A 22765-nucleotide genomic window follows, 5' to 3' on the forward strand; every position below is an offset into this window, starting at 1 on the left:
TTGTCTAATTATGGTGAAATTTTTATGGTGGGCTAATCATTATATGGTAAAGCTGTAGTAAAAATTTTATGATTATAGGATCATGTATGACTGAGATATAGATTTATCTATAGATAAATCTATATCTCAGTCATACATGATCCCATAATTATAACATTTTTACTACAGCTCCACCATATAATGATTAGCCCATTATAAAAAATTTACCATAATTAGATAACAAAAACTGTATCTATAAATTAATTACAGAAATATATATATATATATATATATATATATATATATATATATATATATAAAATTACAGCAAAAAATTTATACTAAAGTATACCATATAATATGTTCACTGTGTAGCTCATGTGGAGTCTAACAAAATTGGATTTTCTATTTTATAATTTAATATGATTTTTCAAAGATTCAGTCAAAATAAATATAAAATAAAAAGAAAAAACCGCTGCCACATCATCCTGAAACCGCTCAAAGGAGGTCGCACGAACGGTTTCGGAAGTTCGAGGAGTCTCAATAACTGGTTTTGTGGTCTAGGGAGGAAAATCAGATTCGGTCCAAAGTTGAGGGAGACAGAAAGGACTTTTTCCTATTATATACTCCCTTCGTTCCAAATTGTAGGTCGTTTTGGCAAATCTAGATACAAATTTTTTGTCATGTATCTAGACATAGTATTTATCTAGATGTGTAGTAAAAATTATGCATCTAAATTTATTAAAACGACCTACAATTTATTTGGAACGGAGGGAGTACTCGTGAACACTTCGAATATGTGTTGGAAGTCGACCAATCCCCAAGCGTCTCGTTGACACGCCGTGCCTGACCGCACATGTGCCATGGCTGCCCGTAGTTACAGCGGCAGATCAATATTATGGGCACCTCCGTGAATCTTGCATGGCCTCGCACCACTCGATGATCACTGGCCGGGAGTTGGGACTAGTATTACCTGTCAGTTCAATAGACATGAATTCAGCATTTTGAGAGATTCCCTGGCACTTTTGCAATACGAGGGTCGGAACAAAAAAGCTCATCTGTGACCACCTTACAGCCATATTCCAATACATTGGAATGGCCATAATGCCGATAAAGCAAACAGAAAACAAAACTTGCCAGCACCAGGGTTCTGATAAGGTCTCTACATCCTAGCAATGACTGATTCGGTTCAGGTTTCAGAAGAGTTGAGGTCTTCTAGTTCTCATCTTGGCCAATTACCCGATTAACTACACCAACAGCAATTGTGCGACCAGACGACCTTAAGTATGCCCTCCCAAGTGCTCGGCTCTTGGAGAATTCCTGAACGCAGACCGCCCCATCAAGGGCAACCTGACACAAGAATTAGAAGAGCATGAGTTCTGAATTGTATTGTGCTGTACAAGATCCACAAACTATATTATCCTAGGGCATGAAATTTCGAAAAAGAAAGGTGCCCACAATGATCCCCACTTGCTGATTACCTGCACAACAGCGTTCTGTTTTGAGTTAAGAAATCGGGGTGCTGATTTACTTGGTTTCCCAGTCTTGTCAAGCAAAGCAATGATTTTTGTTACTCTTGCAGCCTCCTTGACATGGTGTATGTGAAACTCCACCTAGGTCCATAACATTGTTATGATTATTACCCTGCATTTAATGCTAACTAAGCAGGCTTTTGGTCTTTTATTTTTACCTGAGAACCAACAAGAATTGGAATGGCAATATCCAGGACTAGAATCTTAAGCTCCAAGCGGTTAGCTACAGCCACAGGGAAACCAGGGTGGCAAAGCACCCCGCCAGGTATTAGTTGATTCCCATCAATACCCTGTAAACTAACCGCCACATTGTCACCAGCTCTTGCTACGCTGCATGAATTAGTGTCCCGCTCAATGTTTTTCACTGTCGCCTCTACCCCGCAAGGTAAAACTAACACCTGCAGCAGGAAGTAAAACGCAAGATGTCAGGAGAGAGAGTATTAAACAACTTTGCTGCAGCTACATTCTAGCATCTGGTTACTGGAAGATGAAGGAGGGCATCAAACAGCCAATATCACGGTTTTGATAGACTAGAATCCTATCTACTGGTCTCAAATTCTCAATGCAGTAGAAGGTCATTTACAGCTTCTGCAGAGCAATTAAGTTTTAAAGGAAATATACCTTAGAACCATTTTGAATAGCCCCAGTTTCCAATTTTCCAAAAGCTGCCAACTGCCCTGTTGACTGAGACTTGATAACATCACAGATGGGAAGAATGAGGGGCTTTGTAACATCCCGAGAAGGAAGCTGCAGGGAATCTATAGCATCCAAGAGACAGAACCCTTGATACCTGAAAGGGTAATGTTAGCCTAAACGTTAAACGGTGAACGGTCGGTCACCCACTGTTTAGCAAATAGTCGGAATACACGGCCGTTTAAACGGACTTTTAAACAGTTGAAACGGTTTTACACGGCTTTACACGGCTAATCGGCCTACTCGGCTACCCATCGAGTAGCGTTTACACGCCGTGTAAACAGTGTGAACGGCCGTGCAGGCGAACAGTAAGATTGTGAAGCCCATGTACTATGGTTCAGACAGTTGTGTCCAGGTTCAGCTAGTGTCCAGGTTCATTGCCACTAATGGTACCTAGATTTCAGTTTGTAGTTGAAGAGAATAATAGGCAGATCATATGGGCATCGACTGCATTGATTAGGAGGTACGCAGGCAAACTAGTTTAGTTGGATCAAACTGATGAAAGCAGTCTGTAGATTTGTCTTGAAAAAAACAAATGGGCATATAATTATAACAAATATATTACAATTAAAATTAGAGCCAAGTTATATTTTGGAGTTGACAACACTGATCAGAGTCAGAGGGAGTAATAAGGAAACCCAATAAGGAACTACAATTGGTGATAATCTTCTAAGATCATTTTCATGCAAGAGACCTAACAGGCTAGGCATGCTGTGTATAGTAGTGGTCATTGAAGATTTATGCTCCAAAGGGATTGTTGGTACCCTAAAGTAGTCAATCCATGAGATGATATAGATTTAACATCCATTATGACAATAGTTTTTAAGAGTGTCTTCTAAACAAAGTGGAACACAAAAACTTCATGTCATAAATTTCAGGCAGCTTCAAAAAGAGGTCATTAACTCCACCACCTCGTCATTATTGAAAGCACTTACCAGGAGGTCAAACAAGCATCTGAAGGAGGTTTGATCAAATTCTGATTTTCTACAGCACTAAGAGGAATCCAGGTAATAGCTGAGTCTTTGAAGTTGCAAGACCGCAGAAAACTGCCAAGTTGTAGTTTGATGAACTCAAATCTTTCTTTTGAGTATGCAACAGCATCCATCTTGTTCACTGCAACAACAAGCTGTTCAACGCCAAAGCTTCTAATAAGCTGAGCATGCTCTTTAGTCTGACCGACACTTTTTCCTCCTTCACCATCCATACCGGCTTCAAAAGAACCCGTTGAAGCATCAACCACAAGAATAGCTGCATCAGCTTGTGTTGCACCAGATATCATATTTGGCACAAAATCTTTGTGGCCAGGTGAGTCAAGCAAAACCACACGGTATTTCTTCGTCTCCATATAGGCCACACCAACTGTCATTGTCACACCTCGTTCCCTTTCTTCACTGCTCTCATCCATGGCCCATGCAAAAGCAAATGATCCCTTCCCCTAGAAAACGAATTGAAACACAAACAGTTAGATATGCATATGCACATGAAGAAATAGAGCAGCAGATATGAAAGAGAATCGGCATACTTTCTCTTTCGACTCCTTCTCATTCTTGTGCATATCTTTTCTCGATATCCTTCCTAATAGATGCAGTAATCTCCCAGATAGTGTCGACTTGCCAGAATCAACATGACCCACCTACCCACATTGTTCAAATTAGACACAGGATATCTAGAAGAACAACGATATCAAATAATAGATACAATATTTACAACTGGGCATGAGTGATGACCTACTATTGCAAGGTTTAGCTGGCTCAACACCCCTGACTCCTGATCAGCTAACATCCACTTCTCAGGCTTATACTCTTCAGGCAAACAAGGTTTCGTAACATTCACATTGTTCTTGTCTACATTTAGCTGGCTTATGTCAGAAGAGAGTTTCTGGGTCACATAATCATTCTGCAAGGAACTGCTAGCCCCACCACTCCTGTCATTCTTCAGCTGAAAATGATTGGGGACCAATAGAGCTGTCCTTTCCACAGGTATTTCTTCAGAAACTACAGGAGTTTTCTTCTTTTTTCCAGCACTTAATGAGCTACCAGCAGATGGTAACTGTGTGGAATTGGCTGTTGAGATGCACAGAAAATTAAAATTGAGCAAATAAAACAAAACCTTACAACCTTCATTTTTCAGATGCACGCTTATCAAAGGAAAGAGCGATAATACTGTTAATAGAAAATCCAGCACTTCAATCTTATTACAAGAACAACTCATTCAGAAAACATGACAAATAAGGTATAGAGTGTGAAGTCATCAAACAAGACAAACTACTTCTTTTAGGTGTATTGAAAATGTTTAGCATCCACAGATACTTATGCACAATGCAGTGCTACGGATTGCAACAGCAATGAAGTTCTTCAACTAGACTGCACGAAAGTACCAAGTCCACAGAGCCATGAGAATATGAAACGTTGCTGTGTTGGGGGGGGGGGGGATCGAAAGCCTGTTCTCAGCACATGAGAAGGAAGCGTGCATTGTTATGTTGTGAATTATTATCTTTCCCTTTCACCTTTTCATATTTATTTGGGTAATTAGGAAGAAGCAGCCAACTTGATGCTAGATGCCAGCTGAGTTCTTGGTTAGACATATTAACAATCTATAAAAAAAGATTCCAATGTGTACCAAGCCACCAATAATACCTTTATCACATGGTGTACTAGCATGCTTTCTCGCAGAATCATTATCAGAATGCACACCACGAGTCTTCATCGCCGTCTTGGCAGAATCTGTTTTTGGTGCAGCACTTGCCCTAGGCTCACTTGACGCTGCGCCGACTGCATCTGATAGGACAATGATAACATATAAGGAAAAATTATGAGTCCTCGTTTACTTATAAACAGAATCAGAATGGCTGAAGCATGTGCGATTCTAGACACCTTTTAATGAACCATTCTTGGCAGATTTGACAAAGGTTTCATGGAAAACCCCACACATCTCACAGTACGTCATGCTTTCATGATTATTGAACGTGCACATGGAACAGGTCCAATGCACGGGCACCATAGTTGAGGACTTTTTCAATGATTCTATGCAATATAATGGAAACAAATATTAGAGATCAAAGGGGCATATTACAGTGAATTGGATTGTAACAGAGAAACTCCTTGAAACTAAAACATGAAATAAGGACATAAAGAGCAAAACATTTAAAGCATAAAAGTTGGCAGCCCCAAAATGGTACCAGTCAAATCATTAGCTGGATGACGTAAAAAAAAAAACATTTCCGAAGCTTAGAATGCTAGAAACAATACTATGCATGTGCGCAACAATCCAAGAAACAATCAGCAGTGAAACCCACTAGTTTGACTTGTAACCTCCTAAGCCCAACTTTGAGACTTTCATACTGCACAAGGATTTAGTGCAAGTTTTGACAGCTTGACTGGATGAATGAAATTTGGCCTCCAATCATAGAAATGCACATATGCAGGACGCCTTCAAGCAATTCATATTTAACACAACATCTCCATTGCACTGGATAAAAGGATGGAAATTTTACATGTAATAAGTCATAGTATCATATATAGCTACAGAACAGCTGGAAAAAGGTATACAATCCACAACAACCAATTGAATTCATCAGCAGTTGGTGTGCAAAAGAAGAACTAGAAACTAATGAAAGCCGGGGGAATAAACAATATGAGCTTAATAACCATTGTTTTAAGCAATACAACATTACAACTGTCATTGCAAAGGCTTACATTAACCATGCACTATTCATGATTGTCAGAATTAGACGATAAAGCAACTCTAGTAAACATTTCCGCCTCATTAGAGATGATATGGATAAAGCCAGAAGATTCGGAAGTATACCTTTTTCCTTCTGAACAGGATGTTGATCGTTGCCATATCTGGTGTCATCATACTCATCATAATCATCATCATACTCATCATAGTCATCGTAATCATCATCGCAGTCAGGCCCAGATACAACTTTGCGAGGCATTCTCCTGGCATAAAGAGGTTCCAACAACGAAAGCGGTGTGAGCCATGCATATGGCAAGTAAAGTATAAACTAGGGATAGTTCATCCCAATCAAGGAATCCCGAATCCCACCCCCAGCAAAGCAAGTTATCAGTCTATAGGAAGCACTAAACAGAGCAGTTCCTAGTGAAGACTAGCATAAGCTTCGTCTCCATCCACTTGTCTTCCCTGCCCCAGCCACACAACAAATTCAATTGAAATTCACAGTTTAGAAAGCCTAACGATCTGATATCAAAATAAGTAACTAACTCAGCTGCCTAATGCTAGCACTCTGAGCTCACTCATAGTCTAGCAAACACTCCCCGCTGAACGTTGATAAGATTTTTTCTTTCTTCAAACAAATGGAGAAGCATCAGATCAAATTCATTTCCCGTTTCAGCAAATACGCACGACTCTACTGACAAGTGTGCACAGCACGCCAACAACAAAGCACAAAATGCAGAGATTCCAGGGAACAAGAGGCAGATTATAAATTTTACAATTCACCACGTCTCTAGTATCTACCTACATCGCTCCCCTAAACATCAGTCCTCCCTGCAGCCCTCTTACTGCACCCGCACGCACTCTCTCGTCTCCCTGAGCCCCTAAACCCTAGTGGCACTATCCATCGAAACCCACCTCTGCCTCCCCTGACTCCGCCACCCGCCAAGCCCGCTAAAGCCCCTCGCCCCTCGACATCTCGTCCTGCCGCGAACAGCCGCTGCGGCGCCGGAGCCGAGTGCCGCTGTCACCGGAAGCAGCCCGCAACCCACGAAGACGCGGCAAAGACGACGAGCACGAGACCGAAGAGAAACCCCATCGGGAACGGGAAACGAACAGATTGGGGGCACCCTCCGAGCGGAAGCGCCAGCGCAGCAGGCCCGGACCCAAAAGGCGCACTGGGAAATGCCAGAAACCCACGGGGAGGAACGGGGAGAGCGCGGGTGTACCTTGACGCCGGCTAGATGTGATCGGGGGCTCGAAACCTTGAGCTCTCTCGCCGCTCTCCGGAGGGTGGGAGCTTCCCTGGACTGGAGCCGCGAGAGGGTTGGGGATCGTGTCGGGGGCAAGTCGAGCAGGCGCGGCCGCGGCGTGGTGCCTGGTGCGGGTGGGGCAGTTGGGAGGGATTGAGATCCTCTGCTATCGACTGACGCGTGGGCCTGACAGGCGTCTGGGCCCGCGCGCAGTGACGGTGAGACTGGAGAGAATAAACGGAACGGAAAGGACCAACGGCAACGCAATGCGGTGTGTTGTGGGTCAAGACTCGAGAAGTGGCGAGGGCTGATTCTGAGACTCTGACGGTTGGCCCCGCCAGACCGTATGGGCCGCCGACATGTTGTTCATAGGCTGGTGCTGTGGGCCGGGCTAACCATTTTCTCTGGGCCTTTGCTACTGGCAGGATATAGTCGGTTGACGGCCGGGCCGGGTCGCCCGGAGACTTCCGAATTCCGGTCTCCCCCTCCACCGCCGGAGGAGGAGATGGCCGTGCCGGCGCCCGCGAAGGTGGCGCGCGCTTGCGGCCACGGCGGCGGTGCTCGTGCTTCTGTGGTGCGTCCATTTCCGCCATGGTCTCTCCCTCGGCTCCCCTACCAACAAGGGCCTCATTTTCAACGTAAGACCCTTCTTTGTCATTTCTTGCCGTGGAGTTAGCATTCGATCCCATTCCGTTACAGCCCCCCGGTCCTTGGTTAGGTTGGACTTTGATTGCCGTGGTCCCATTCCCTCCATTTTCTCTCGGTTTTTGGCGCTTCGGCACCGTTGCGAACGGGGATCTGCCGTGGTGAATCAACATACATATTCTCTAATCAACCGGTTGATGCCACATGGTGGCTAATGGATTCGTCACTGCTTTGGCTGTAACTTGCAATGCTGTTCTGTACTAGTAATCATTTGGTTGCTCTGGCAGTCTAGCGTTGTAGATTTGTGGTGTGCTCAAACTGGTTTCAGTATTTTCAAATCTAGACGTTATGTTTTAACCGAATTGCCTTATAGAGGATGGCATGTTTAATTGTGACATAAAAGAGCAATGCTGACTCTGGGTCACTTGTCATTTTGTCAGCCAACCGTATGTAATTTTGCAACTGTATATATGTATTTTTTTTGGATTGAGGAAAAGTTCTGGCCTTGAACATTCAGGGATGAATGTCTACAGCCCATATGCAATTTGATTAGCTTGAATTAGACTGTCAGTCAACCATATAAATTTGCTAGCACTAGCAGTCTGTATGTATCCCTATTGCTTTGGAGTGTTCATCGCCAACAACAAGGTGATATTATGACAGCTAATTTTGTTGTCCTTATTCGGCCATACATTCTTGAATTGAGTAGTATCAGTGTATCTTCAGACATTTTGGATTTGTAATAAGAGAAACTCTGGAGCTTAATCTCTTCAAAGTTACAACTGTACGCTAAAAAATATTTATGGTTTTTATTGGAGTATACAATCGTATATCAGATAGGATCTCTATTCGGGGAATGTAAAGTATCCTAGTTCTTTTTACCAACACCTACTTTTATTGGAAGGATATGGTTTGTTTTAAAACCAAACTGCTGGAGGTACCAGCTTGCACTGAGGCATCAGAGTAATAAACAATATATGACCTCTTTGGTAGGCACATTTATGATCACAAGACTTCACTGACAGTTCAAAGTAGGATCTAGATTGAAAGCCTTGTCATCTCATCCGAATGTTATTTTCTTCTTTCTATGAAATCTTTACGCCAGCGTTTCACCTCATCATCATCCCGTGTTCCCGTCTAGCCCCAATTGACCGTCCTTGCTCACAGAATACTCCATTTCTGCATAAAGTGGATTATTTTTTACTGTCAGTCATGGGTTGTAAAGAGTTTATATTCTAGAGTAAAGTCTATTTTTGACCATCCAACTATCGACTGCGTCCGGATTTGGCAATGCAACTCTAAAACCAGACATCCGCAGCCATCCAACTCTCAAAACCGTTCATGTTTAGCCACCGAGCTGTTTTGCTGGGTGGTTTTGCTAAGTTGGACGCCACGTGGCGGTGGGACCCACCTATCAGCCCTCCTCTCCCTCCTCTCTCCTCTTTCTCTCTCCCTCTACCTCTCCTCTCTCCTATCCAACTCCGCTGACCCTGCGTCGGCCGCCGCCCTTCCCGCGCACGCCTCTCCAGCTCACCCGGCCGGCAGCTCTGGCTCATGGCAGAGCTCGCCCGGCGTGTTCCCGCCGGCGGCGAGCCGTACGGCGGCGGCGGGGAGATGGGCACTTACGATGACGGCCTTGAGCACCGAGGGGTGGTCGCCGAGGAACTTGACCATCCAGGTGAGGACGCTGGCGGTGGTGCCGCGGGCGGCGAAGATGACGCCGATGACGTTGTTGGCGATCTGGCGATACGCGGCGCATCGGCTCGGCGGCCGGCGGCCGGCGTGTCCGTGGAGGCCAGCCGCCCCTCCCGCCAGCACATCGGCTTCTCTGCTTTGATTCTTCCCGTCGGTCCGTCCAGACTCCAGCCTCCACCCTCCATTCAGCTGGCCGTCTTCAAGGGCGGCGTCCCCGAGGCGGCGGACGCGACGCACGGCCGGCCGCCGGCGGCCGCACGCACAAGCTTATGGCGGCGGCGCCGTGCAAGCCATGGGTGGCGCGGCGGAAGGCGGAGAGGAGCGCGGACAAGGCCAAGGAGCAACAGCCCAAGAAGGCAGCTGGCCCGCACGCAGCTGCATAGGGGTGCCTAGCTGCAGCCGCCGCCGGCCGGGCGCGTCTCTGATCCAAGCTTTCGTGGAGACAACCTTTCGGCGGCCGGCGAGGACGAGTAAGCGACAACCTTTCCGCGGGCGGCGAAGGCGAGCACGAATGGCGCCAGGAGGCAGACGAAGAGCAGGAGGGCGCCCACCGCCCATGGCCTCTTTGCTTTCGCTCCTGCTCCGCTAGCCGCTGTGAACAGAGCGAGCTAGGAAAGGGCGGCGGCCGGCGCAGGTTAGAGGAGAGGGAGAGGAGAGAAGAGAGAGGGAGAGGATAGAAGAAAGAGAGGGAAAGGAGAGGTGCTGACAGGTGGGCCCCACCGCCATGTGGCGTCCAACTCAACAAAACCACCTAGCAAAACAGCTCGATGGCCAAACGTGAACGGTTTTGAGAGTTGGATGGCTGCGGATGTCCGGTTTTAGAGTTACATTGCCAAATCCGGACGCAGTCGATAGTTGGATGGCCAAAAATGAACTTTACTCTATATTCTATTGCCATCTTATTCCTGACATCCAAATTTACCAGAAGCAGTTACACCAAACAAAAAAAACCTAGGTCATATTTGTTTTTATCAATGGCATGCCAAGAAACCAGAAAGTCATTCATTGACAGGGAATCCTAGTCTTTATTTCAATAGAAAGGATCCTTAGATGTGTTTGGTGTCATGTTTGCCTTTTTTCTCAATGGAAGAAAAATTTATACTTAAAATGTCTTAATGTAATAGCCATGTTTGCGCAGGTGCATCCTGTGCTTATGCTGATAGGATTTATCATCCTAGGGAGTGAAGGTAAAGTGCAGGTCCTTTATTTCTCTTCTTTCCTTTAATGATCTTTCCATCATGTGGAAGTATTGAACAAACTTTTGTAATTTGTCTGCAGCCATAATGAGCTATAAAATACTGCCATGGAGTCACGATACAGATAAGATAGCTCACATGGTTCTTCATGCTGTTGCACTCTTCCTGGGTTCTGTTGGGATATATGCTGCCTTCAAGTTCCACAATGAAAGTGGAATTGCTAATCTCTACAGCTTGCATTCGTGGGTTGGGCTTGGAACTATCTGCCTGTATGGCATACAGGTGATTTCACTTGAACCCTTTTCTTTGGGACATTTTGAACTATTTGCAGAGAACATTGTTCCCCCTTTGACACATGTGTAGCAACGCAAGTATGATTGCCATACAGCTTTATTCCTGAAAGGTTCTTTTCCACTAGGTGTGAGCCTTGCACTGCTATTTGAAACAATAAATAGTTCAAACCGTGCAATGGCAATGTGAAAAGAGATGAATTAACATCTGTAGACTTAACTTTCTTTTCTTTTTCGTTGAGCTGGTCTTTGTAAGCATGCAGTGTTCTGATCTTTTTCATATTGTGATGGGCTGTTTTTTTTATAGCACTGTACAAGAACCAGATCTGGATGAGCCTGAAACATTAATGCATTGATGTCTTATTTCAGTGGCTACTTGGCGTTAGTACCTTCTTCTACCCTGGTGCTTCGCCAACAGTCCGGCGCCGGATGCTCCCGTGGCACGTTCGCTCTGGCACTGCTTGCGGCAGAGTTGGGTTTCCTGGAGAAGCTCACCTTCCTTCAGGCCGGTGGCCTCGGCAGGTACAGCTCGGAAGCCCTGCTGGTGAACTTCACAGCTCTTCTGGTGGTACTTCTTGGCGCTTCTGTTGTGCTGTATGTCACTGCCCCAATGCACAACGAGCACACGCATGCGTATTCAGCAGTGCACAAGCCCTGAGCCACTGATACAGCCTCATCTTTTCCAGGCTCCAGTTGGTGTATCCTTGTAATAAGAACCAAATCCAAATCAAATTTTGCCCGGCCTTGTGAACCCGAATTTTTTAGAATTATAGTTAGTCTAGATTTAGCGGCGTGTAAATGTGTAATGATACTGCAAAATGCATTTCCCTCCTATGGTTTAAGAGTAACAGAAAGATCTATACTGAATTCTTTGTGCCTCTTCCTGTCTCATTCTATCGATCTGCAAGCAAAGCCTGCCGAAGTTGGTGACATGATTTGCTGAAGTTTGTGCAAAATCACATACGGCGAAGTTTGAACAGTCGGGGAGCTGATCGATAGCTGAAGCCTGAACCAATTGGTCAATCTCACACGAATCACATATACTAGTTACAAAACGAAACCTACCGGTAAGTAATAATCCGGCGAATCTAAACCGATGCCGATCCATGCAATCGTGCATGGGCATGTCTGTTTAATTTGCATTGCCTCCTAGCTCGACGCATGCAGCGGGGACAGCGTCGCCTAAGCTGAGAAGTAGCTGAGAACGGCGTCCTCCCCGACAAGCCAGGCGGCGCTGCCGCCGCCGGGGTTCGCACCGGCATTGCCGTCGGCCACCGCTCGCTTCTCCTTGGCCCACGCGGCCGCGCCCGTCCACCGCTTCTCCTCGCCTTCCGCCCGCGCCGCCTTCTCCTCGGCGCCGCGTGCCACCGCCGCGGCGTTCCGCGCCACCCTCCTCTCGGCGCGGCGCCGCGCCACGTACTCCTCGGAGATGTACACGTCCATGGATCGCGAGTTCGATCGCGACCGGCCGGGCGCTAGTCTTTTACTACTGCTGCAAGGAGAGAGTGGCAGCGCGGACGGCCCCCTAGCGAGGCTGGCTGGTAGCTACTAGCTAGTGCTAGGCTGCTGCTGGCCGCCGGCCGTTGAGTTGCCGAGTTGGGAAGGCTTGGCATGTGGCGCGGCCGGGGATTTATCGGGAGCCGGGAGGGCGCCGAACCGGTGGGCACGGCCATGGTTTGGGACACCCCCGCTCCGCGCGCTCTAGAAACCACCCCGCGTCGCGGCGCGCGCTCGGCCTCGATTCTGCGAGCCGTGGCTGCCGGTTTCCGTCGGAAGCGGCGAGGACCTGGGCCGGGGTCTCTCGAAACGGAACGGGGCGCGGCACCTTTGCGCCAGCTGTGTCGTGCGTGATGGGCATCTACGAAACGGGCGACACCGACGTCCCCCTAGGCGCCGCACGGTCCGTGTGTCCAGAGCACCACCGTACCTGCAGGTTGTGGTGGCTCGCGCGTACGTACGTACGTATACGAGAACGAAAGAATAAGAATCTAAGCGTTCGTACGAAGCGTGGAGCCGTCGCGAATATTTACGAAAGGGATCGCGTACTCCCCAGCCTGTCCTTTTCAGACTAATAAGTCGCGAACCGTGGGCTCGTGTAGCAGCACAGCTCACAACGTGCGCGAGCCAGGTGTGAAAACCCTGCCTAAAACCTGGTGTCTGCCTGTCTGGCTTTGTTTAGGCCCGGCACGTGATCAGTGCTTTCCTGTCTGTGAAGCGCTTGGTGTACCACTAGAGTTGACTAGGCCGCCTAATTCTGGTTCTGCCGCACAAGACGCGACGGCGAGGAAGACCGACGGTGACTGACTCGTCTCGCTGACGGTTTTTGGGGTGCGGTGTGTGTGAGTGTGTCCCCCCAGCCGTCCAGGTGAGTCTGCCGGGTTGTGCTCCCTGTAAACCGCGAGTCCCCGGCCGGGCGCTGCTGGGTTTTGAGACTCGAGTCATTTTATTGTAGACCAGTGACCACCAAGCTAGCACCGCCATGTCCCAAGTTCCTAACGATGGCGCAGGTCAGCGCGCGTCAGCTAGGGTTCAGGTAGAGGCAGCAAAAAAAAAGCTTCGTTTCAAAACGAAACCAACAGGCCGTACCGAAGTTTTTGAGATCCTAGTGCGAAATGCAAAATGTAGCCCTATATTTATTAAAAGAATAAAAATTAACCAACATATATTTTGATTTTATTATATAAGCATTGATGCTAAAAGAGTAGAAGGATGATATTCCATACAAATAAATGAGAAAATTTGATTGGTCAAACTTTAACGCAAAACATGATACACGGGTTAATTGAATTGAAGTCCAAGCGTCCAGGCCACGAATCTACTTTCCTACCATCTTGCACTCTAATTGAGAAATAACAAAATAGATGAGAGATTCATAGCGCAATAGGGGATGGCCCTAGCTCTAGCGGTTCGCGGAGATGGTGACGACGGCAATCAGCTACTCGGAACTCGCGGTCATGGTGCCGGCGCCGATCATGGTGTGCCCTACCGGTCCTACGAGTCTAATTGAGCGCCTGTGGGCATGCATTGGAACTTTGGATTAGATATGCATAGACTAAGTGCCGATTAGGAGGCTCCTCATTTTTTGAGGCCAGGTGCAACAGCTCCGGTTGCACCGCATAATATACGGCCCTCAAACCAAAAAGGAAGAAGCCAGAATAAATACCCCATCATTTTTATAATCTACTCCCTCCGTCCCTTATTAACTATCGCCAGAAAACTGAACCAGCAACCAATGTAATTGGTAAAAGACCCTAAGAGCAACTCCAAAAGAATGTGCATCTCACCCCTAAAATCTTTTTTGGGAAGAAAAGTAAAAAAACGGAGTCCAACGGATGGCGCAAACCTTCCTCAATATTTTCGCAACGCGAATACCCGATGCCTCGCCGTGCATATTTTCGCAAGTTCCGCTGCCCCCAATTGACCCCGGATCCTCTGTTCCCGCGCGCTAGGCATCCATTCGCGTGCTTTATTAGTGCCACCTGCGCCAGTTCTAGGTAGCCAAAAAGCTTTTGGCGGCATCGGCGTTGGAGGCTGCAGCGGTGGCAGGCGTTTGGCATTGGAGGACTGGAGGAGGAGGCGGTGGCGCAAGAAGCCTTCAGATGGGAGCGACGCTTCCCAGTCGTCGGGGGGCAAACTCGGCTCGGCGGCCACAGAATGCAGCAGGTCCTATCCTCCGGCGGCCACATCCCTTGATGGCCTGGCTGCGACGGGATTTTCCAGAGGTCCGGAGGTCAAGACCATGGCCTGGCCGGCGACGGTGACATGCAAGGTCAACGGTAGACAAGGCCTAATTATAATGACATGGCCTATTTTGAAATATCGAGGACTAGTTATTAGTGATCTAATGTGGGTTGATATATTTTTGGAGGAAAATTTTTTGAAAGAGCCCCCAATACATAGTTTTGGGGAAGAATTTTATGGAAAACTCTTGGAGATGCTCTAACACCCTATGTCAGTGGACATGTTTGGAAGGACATTGTCGGTACCCTGTAGCAGGGATACCCACTCCTACTGCAGCGAGGCGGAGCCTGCGTAGTTATCCGTAACTACTCCCAAAGGACGGAGCAGCCAGGCCTCACGGGTCAGGCTCTTACCTCACCAAGCCAACGGCCCCGAACCCGTTTCCCGCTTGGGGTAGGTCCGGAGACGCCACGTGTCCCTGAGGAAGGGAAGCTCCGAAGCTGACAGCCGAGGCCCCGGACCCCCATAGGGGTCCGGGACCTCCCACGCGGTAGAACCAACATACCGCCGGGGGGTCCAGACCCGCCACGTGTCCCGGGGGCACGTAGCGCGGGCTCGAGCGCGCACCTTCCGCTGGAAGACTCGCCCACCCACCGCATTCAATGCGGTGGGGTGAGGCGTGCTCTGCCACCATGGCATGCGGGGCAGCCTTTGCCAGACCTCACTGTGCACCGCGTATTACCAAGGTACACAGTGCAGCCGCCTGCGCTGCACCCGCGCAGAGCCCGTCTGCCGCATTAATTGGAAACGACGGCACGGCGTTTTTCCATCATGCCGCCTACGCCGCAAGCTATGCAGCCCGTTCAGCTACGTGGAAGGCGACGCCGCTAGCTACGCCTGGCGCCGTTCCGACAAGATGGTGCCTGGACATGCTGAATGGGGGACTCTAGGAGCAGGCAAGGATATCCGGGAGAAAGATCTCCTTTGCCTGCGATGCCATAATATATGAACAGTATGTTATTTTATACTACATCGTTGGGCCCACCTGTCGGGGACCCAGCAGCCATGTACACGCCTACCTTGAGATATAAAAGGGAAGCACTCGCTGTACAGGACGAGCTCTCTAGATCACACACTCAGGCTCGCCCAAGCTCTCGCAGACTCTCTCGAGGCAAGGCAATACAACACATAGTGGACGTAGGGTATTACGCTCCGGCGGCCCGAACCACTCTAACCCTGTTGTGTTCATCGTGTTCTTGAGCGAGATCGAACTAGCCGCTAGCTACCCCCTGAGTTCTCACCCTCTGGGCTTAGGCGGGTGCGTTCCGCCACCCGGCTGTGGTTTGCCACACCACGATATTTGGCGCGCCAGGTAGGGGGGCTTTAGCTGGTTTCGGTTCATCTCTTGCTCGTCTCCATGGTTCGGGTGGACGACATGGAGATGACAGAGGGTGTGGCGTCCTCCACGCCACATTCCCCTCACGTTCCTGCTCCAGGGGCAACTGTGCCTGTGGAACAGCCACCATCGGCGGCGGCGCGCACTGCTCGTCGGCAGGAGTCAGGGCACCCGTGAAGGGCCCCCTCACAAGCTGCGAGCGGCGGAGCGCTGACGGCGGCTAGGGAGTTGCTTCGCAACCCTCCGGCTACTGCAGCCTCGCCAGACGCCCTGAGGCAGTGGCGGGATGACGTTGACCGTCTCCTCCATCTGGCTCAGGCCTCCCCCAGTTCCGCAAGGACTAGGCAACAACCTCCGCCTGGCAATGCGGTGGTGCCCTACCACCGGCGCCAAGGCGGTGCGTCGGCGTCCGTACGCTCCCCCATAGTAAGGGGTGCACGGACAGAAGACCTGCGGGCGGAGCTCAACCGCAGGCGTGAGGGAGAGGACGCCCGCATCTCCGTGGAGAGGGCGCGAGAGCGCCATCTCAACATTGAGGGCCGCAACCTCGACCCCGACTTGGACGTGGTGGCACCCAAGCCTCCGGTGAACGCCCGGATACAGTCGGGTGCTCCGGTGGCTGGAGTAGGCTGCACAGCGCTTGCAGATCACCTCTGCGCAGTAGCATGGCCATCCAAGTTCCGCCCGCACCTGCCGGAGAAGTACAATAGTACCACTAACCCGTCGGAATTCCTGCTGGTGTACGTTACCGCCATCACGGCAGCTGGTGGTAACGGCGCCGTCATGGCGAGCTACTTTCATGTAGCCTTGACTGAGCCAGCCTGGACTAGGCTCATGAACCTTACTCCTGGGACGATCCAATCCTGGGAGGAGCTCTGTGCGAGGTTCACTGCGAACTTCGCCAGTGCGTATCAGCAGCATGGTGTGGAGGCTCACCTCCACGCTATGAGGCAGAAACCCGGGGAGACGCTCCGGGCCTTCATCTCGCGCTTCACCAAGGTACGGGGTACCATTCCTCGTATCTCCGATGCATCTATTATCACTGCTTTCCGACAGGGAGTACGTGACGAGAAGATGCTCGAGAAGCTCGCGACACACGAGGTGGAAAGCATTACCACACTTTTCTCCCTGGCAGACAAGTGTGCCAGGGCCGCTGAGGGCCGCGCATGGCACTCAGCCCCCCAAGACGGAGATGCCAAGGCTGGTGGCTCCGCTGCTACCGCTCAGGGCGGTGGCAAGAAGAAGAAGAACAAGAACCGGAGTCGCGGGGAGTCCCAGCCTGGCGGACCAGCCGTCGCCATAGCGACACCTGCTACTACGGCACCAGCTGTAGCGGCAGTGGCTGGGGGCCAGAACGCGCATGGCAAGCATCCACGCACGCAGGGTGGCAGCGGAGGATCATGCCCGGTGCATCCCACCGCTTGCCATAGCGCCGCTGACTGCCGCGAGATCCAGAAACTCGCAAAGTGGGTCAGTGGGCGACGTGAGCAGTCCTCAAAGGATGACTCACCTCCTCCTCGTCAGCGGCCCGGCAAGGAGAAGGCCTCCGACAGCGGGGCCGCGGCCGGGGAGAAGGAGCTGGGGTACCAATCCCCCGCTCGGGAGCTGAAGGGCGTGTACAACGACGACAACTCCGACTCCGACAGCGGCGACCGCCGCAAGAAGCTGTACGTAATGTACGGTGGAAGCTGGGAGCTTGTCTCCCGGCGGGACGTGAAGACTCTTCGCCGAGAAGTCCTTTCGGCGAAGCCGGGAGTCCCGAAGGCGGCGCCGCACCAGAGGTGGATGAACACCACCATCTCTTTCGGGCCATCCGACTACCCGGAGAATATGGCTGGGGCCGGTGTACTACCTCTAGTCACCGCCCCTGTCATATCCAATGTGAGGCTTTACCACGTGCTGATCGACGGTGGAGCCGGCCTCAACGTCATCAGCTATGAAGCATTCAAGCAGCTGCAGATCCCGGAGTCCAAGCTGACTCCCTCTCGCCCATTCTCCGGAGTGGGCCTACACCCGGTGTTCCCTCTAGGGAACATCACACTGTCGGTCACGTTCGGGACCGAGGAGAACTTCCGCATAGAGAGCGTTCAGTTCGATGTTGCGGAGGTGAACCTCCCGTTCAACGCCATCATTGGCCGGCCGGCTCTCTATCGCTTCATGGCCATTGCCCATTACGGGTACTTGGTCTTGAAGATGCCTTCCCCTGCCGGTGTCCTCACCATGCGGGGTGACCGCACCGCTACCATCACTACAGTTGAGAGGCTGCATGCTCTAGCGGCAGAGGCTGCACGTTCCGAGGAGGACCCATCCCCCTCGAAACCCAGGGCACCTGCAAAGGCACCAAAGGTTCAGCCGTCTGATCCGGACGATGTTCCCGTGAAGACGGTGCAGATTGGAGCAGACTCCACCAGGACCACCCGCATCGCGGGGAACCTGGAGGAGAAATAGGAAGACGCGCTCATCACTTTCCTCCGAGCAAATGTGGACGTGTTCGCCTGGGAACCGTCACAGATGCCCGGGATCCCCAGGGAAGTGATTGAGCACAATCTGAGGATCTACCCTGACGCCACACCGATGCGCCAGAAGCCTCGGAAGAAGTCCGTGGAGCGGCAGAACTTCATCCGTGAAGAGGTCCGCAAGCTCCTACACGCTGGCTTCATCGAGGAGGTCCACCACCCCGAGTGGTTGGCCAATCCGGTTGTCGTCCCAAAGGCCAACGGGAAGCTTCGGATGTGCATCGACTACACCAGCCTCAACAAGGCATGTCCCAGAGACCCCTATCATCTTCCACGTATCGATCAAATCGTGGACTCCACCTCCAGGTGTGACCTTTTGTCTTTCCACCAGATTCAAATGTCTAGAGAGGATAGGAAGCATACTGCTTTTGTAACAGTGGATGGGCTTTATTGCTACATTGTCATGCCGTATGGTCTGAGGAATGCCTTACCCACGTTTGTACGAGCTATGAACAAAACTTTCTGTAATCTAATTAGAGATATTGTTGAGGTGTATGTCGATGACATTGTGGTCAAGACTAAGGTAGGGTCAACACTAGTTGAGGATCTGTCCCTCGTCTTCGACCGGCTACGCGCCACGCGCACGAAGCTGAATCCCGAGAAGTGTATCTTCGGCGTCTCGGCGGGAAAGCTGCTGGGTTTCCTAGTCTCACATCGAGGCAAACCCAACCAAAATCAAGGCGATCGAAGCAATGAGGCCTCCTGGCCGCGTCAAGGATGTCCAGAAGCTTACTGGATCTCTCGCCGCTCTCAGCCGCTTCATATCGAGGCTAGCTGAGAGGGCCCTCCCCTTCTTCAAACTATTGAGGAGGTCCGGCCCATTTTCTTGGACCGAAGAGGCTGAACAAGCCTTCCAGGAACTGAAGCGGCATCTCACCTCACTGCCAGTATTGGTGGCTCCGGAGCCGGGTGAGACGTTGTTTCTGTATCTTGTTGCGTCTGCGGAGGCGGTCAGCATGGTGCTGGTCGCCGAGAGGACGGAGCAAGCTCGCTAGGGGGACACCAGGGTCTCCCCGGCCAAGGATGGTGAGCCGGACCCCGGACACGGGGGCCCGTCAGTCTCATCTCTACCTGAAGCTCCGGAACCCGACCAAGGGGGTCCGGAGGAGCCTCGTCCTAGTGGGAACCCAGAACCGCTGGGGGCCCAAGGACCTGACAAAGCGGACAAGGGCGAGCCGGACCCAGTCACCAGGGTCCGGACCGTCCAAAAGCCAGTCTACTACGTCAGCGAAGTCCTTCACGAGGCAAATGCCAGGTATCTTGAGATGCATAAGCTTATCTATGCGATACTTATTGCGTCCAGGAAACTACGCCACTACTTTCAGGCACATCGAGTTGTCGTAGTGACCTCTTACCCACTAAGAGCGATCCTACACAACTCCAACGCCATGGGCAACATCGCCAAGTAGGCAGCAGAGCTAGCTGAGTTCCAGTTGGACTTCCAGCCTCGCCATGCAATCAAGAGCCAGATCCTGGCTGATTTTATAGCAGAGTGGACTCCTTCCCCAAGCAATTCTGGGGGTCCGGACTCTAGTGCCGGACCCCCGGAGCCGGAAATCAGGACACCAGTCTTCACCGAGCCCCACTGGACACTCTTCTTCGATGGGTCCGCCCGTGAGAAGTGGGTCGGAGCCGGTGTGGTCCTCATCGACCTGAACGGAGATCAACTGAAGTACATGGTGCACCTTGAATTCAAGACCACCAACAACATGGCGGAATATGAAGCCCTGATCTTTGGCCTGACACAAGCCCTCTCTCTGGGGGTCCGGCAGCTTCTGGTGAAGGGGGATTCTCAGCTAATTATCAAGCAGGTCCGAGGGGATTGCAGCTGCAACAATCCCCAGCTCGCGGCATACCTCATCCACGTGAGGAAGCTCGAGAAGGACTTCGACGCCTTGGAACTGCAACATGTTCCCCGCGAACTCAACTCAGCAGCAGATGATCTCTCCGTGATAGCATCTACCTGGGCATCCGTGCCCGAGGGCGTCTTCGAAAGACGGATGCGGAGACCTACCGCCCAGCCTCCCGAGCTGGGTAAAGGGGATCAAGCTAGCACCTCGAAGCTAGCAGTCCCGGCGGCATTCCACCTATGGTGCCCGACCTGGGCTGTGTGCTCTGTTGAGGATCCTGGAGACCTCATAGAGTTACCCCCACCTGCTCAGGGAGCTCCCGATGCATGGATCTCCGAGATCCGGGGCTACCTGAAAGATAACATCCTCCCTGATGACGATGTATCCACTGAGCGCATAGTCCGATTGGCTAAACGCTACGCGGTGGTAGAAGGGGATCTCTACCGCCGTGGCGCCAACGGTGTCCTCATGCAGTGCATTTCCCAGGAAGAGGGCCGCGAGTTGCTCGCAGAGATCCATGGAGGCGAGTGTGGAAGTCATTCCTCATCTCGCACGCTTGTTGGCAAGGCCTTTTGGCATGGTTTCTACTGGCCAACAGCACTCCAGGATGCGGTTGAGCTGGTAAAGTCCTGCAAAACATGCCAGTTCCATGCAAAGCAAATACACACACCGGCTCAAGCTCTGCAAATGATTCCGCCCTCATGGCCATTTGCCGTGTGGGGTGTGGATATCCTGGGGCCTTTCCCCCGGGCCGTCGGTGGGTACCGGTTCCTCTACGTCGCCATCGACAAGTTCATGAAGTGGTCGGAGGTTACCCCTGTGGTGAATATCACTAAAAAGTCAGCAGTCGCATTCCTACAGTCCATTGTCTGCAGATTTGGCGTCCCAAACCGCATCATTGCGGACAACGGGACCCTATTCAAAAGCAGACTCTTCCAAGAGTACTGCGAGGACATCGGCATCCAGCTATGCTTTGCGTCCATAGCACATCCCCGCAGCAATGGGCAGGTTGAGAGAGCGAATGCAGAGATCCTCAGGGGACTCAAGACCCGCACCTACAACTGCTTGAAGAAACATGGTGCCAAAATGGGTCGATGAGCTTCCGTGCGTGCTATGGGGCAACCGGACCACACCCAGCCGTGCCACCGGGGAGACTCCATTCTTCCTGGTCTACGGGGCTGAAGCATGCCTTCCCCTAGAAATTCACCTGGGCTCACCAAGGGTCCAGGCTTTTGACGAATCCATGCAGGAGCAGCTGCGGCATGACGACGTGGACTTCGTTGACGAACGAAGGTGGCGAGCAGCAATCCGAAATGCACGCTACAACTAGGCGCTCCGGCGCTATCATCAACGGTTCGTGCACGGTAGGGAGCTCCGGGCTGGCGACCTCGTCCTCAGATGGATCCTGAATCGAGCGGGCCTCCATAAACACTCCTTCAGCTGGGAGGGGCCCTTCAAGGTCACAGAGGTATGCCGGCCCGGATGCGTTCGCCTCACCACAGAAGATGGAGTGCCGCTGCCCAACCCATGGAACATAGAGCATCTGCGTAAGTTTTACACCTCGGCAGAGCAGGGAAATAAACTTTTTCTTTGTAATAAGATAGCGTTAGCGTGCGGCCCAGAGCGGTTGGGGTGCACCCTCATAAACCCGACCTCTGGCATCCATCGCACCGTCGACTAACGGGCGGTTCAGAGCGGTCGAGGTCCGACCTCGTAAACTCGGCCTCTGGCATCCATCGCGCAATCCATGTACATCAAGTTGCAAAGGAAAGATTTTTCCCAATTCTGTCTTTGAGTCAAAATTTAATTTTGCATTCTGATTCTCGATCATTCTAACCCCCGCGCGGATTTCCACTCTGTCGCTACAACTAAGATCTGTATTGAGTTGCTGGACTGCCGTACTGATCCGAACCCTCTTGCTGCTGGAGAGGGGTCCGGGCCCCTAAGGACCTGCTCTGGAGAGGGGGTGCCTGTTTCCTGGGGTGGTCCGGAGTACTGTGTAGCCACTCAGCCGGTTCCGTACCCAAAGCCTACACACTCCACCGCCCTGTAACAAGTGCTCTAGTACCTGGAGCCGGGTAATTAGGGGCTCTGACCTTTTTCTAGCTAAAGAATTGGCTTCCTAAGTCCTATACGGCAGGTCCAGCTCCATATCTCAAAGGATCGGCTGCGGCAGAGTGACCTCACCTACTGCTAGGAAGGGTCTGGAGCGTTAGAGCCAGGTCCGGGAAAGTCGTGTTGTTTCCTGGAGTGGTCCGGAGCCCTGTGTAACGCCTTAGCCTGGTTCCGCACCCTAAGCCTACACACTCCACCGCTCCGTAACAAACACTGAACTACCTGGACCTGTGCATCTGGAGCTCC

General features: G+C 51.0%; 1 protein-coding gene and 1 pseudogene across 3 annotated transcripts; one reads left to right on the forward strand and one right to left on the reverse strand.

Moving 5' to 3' along the window:
- Window positions 1-575: 575 nt before the first annotated feature.
- LOC120692867 (HBS1-like protein) lies at window positions 576-7274 on the reverse strand. Of its 3 annotated transcripts, none has more exons than XR_005682764.1 (12): window positions 7112-7274; window positions 6012-6148; window positions 5078-5227; window positions 4841-4981; window positions 3936-4267; window positions 3727-3837; window positions 3140-3639; window positions 2133-2301; window positions 1670-1909; window positions 1461-1592; window positions 1048-1329; window positions 576-952 (listed from the first exon to the last, which is right to left on the reverse strand). XR_005682764.1 is itself a non-coding variant. In XM_039976263.1 (12 exons), the coding sequence occupies exons 2-12, from the start codon at window positions 6142-6144 to the stop codon at window positions 923-925; spliced, it is 2049 nt and encodes a 682-aa protein (XP_039832197.1). In that variant the 5' UTR covers window positions 6145-6148; window positions 7112-7274; the 3' UTR covers window positions 576-922. The 3 variants fall into 3 exon arrangements, 2 of the variants coding, with proteins under 2 accessions (XP_039832197.1, XP_039832198.1); XM_039976263.1 differs by having other exon boundaries at window positions 1219-1329; XM_039976264.1 differs by lacking the exon at window positions 5078-5227 and having other exon boundaries at window positions 1219-1329.
- A 351-nt stretch (window positions 7275-7625) lies between these two features.
- On the forward strand, window positions 7626-11803 carry LOC120692874 (annotated as a pseudogene).
- Window positions 11804-22765: the final 10962 nt, after the last annotated feature.

The sequence above is a fragment of the Panicum virgatum genome, chromosome 9N, assembly GCF_016808335.1.
Source record: "Panicum virgatum strain AP13 chromosome 9N, P.virgatum_v5, whole genome shotgun sequence".
Classification (NCBI taxonomy): Eukaryota; Viridiplantae; Streptophyta; class Magnoliopsida; order Poales; family Poaceae; genus Panicum; species Panicum virgatum.

Bases quoted from the DNA above. Each gene is read 5' to 3' on its own strand.
- LOC120692867 (XM_039976263.1), bottom strand. From the start codon at position 6,144: ATGCCTCGCAAAGTTGTATCTGGGCCTGACTGCGATGATGATTACGAT. The intron at 3,838-3,935 runs GTAGGTCATCAC...CAATGTGGGTAG, and splicing joins GCCAGCTAAACCTTGCAATA to GTGGGTCATGTTGATTCTGG. The intron at 953-1,218 runs GTAATTGGCCAA...TTGAACTGACAG, and splicing joins CTGTTGGTGTAGTTAATCGG to GTAATACTAGTCCCAACTCC.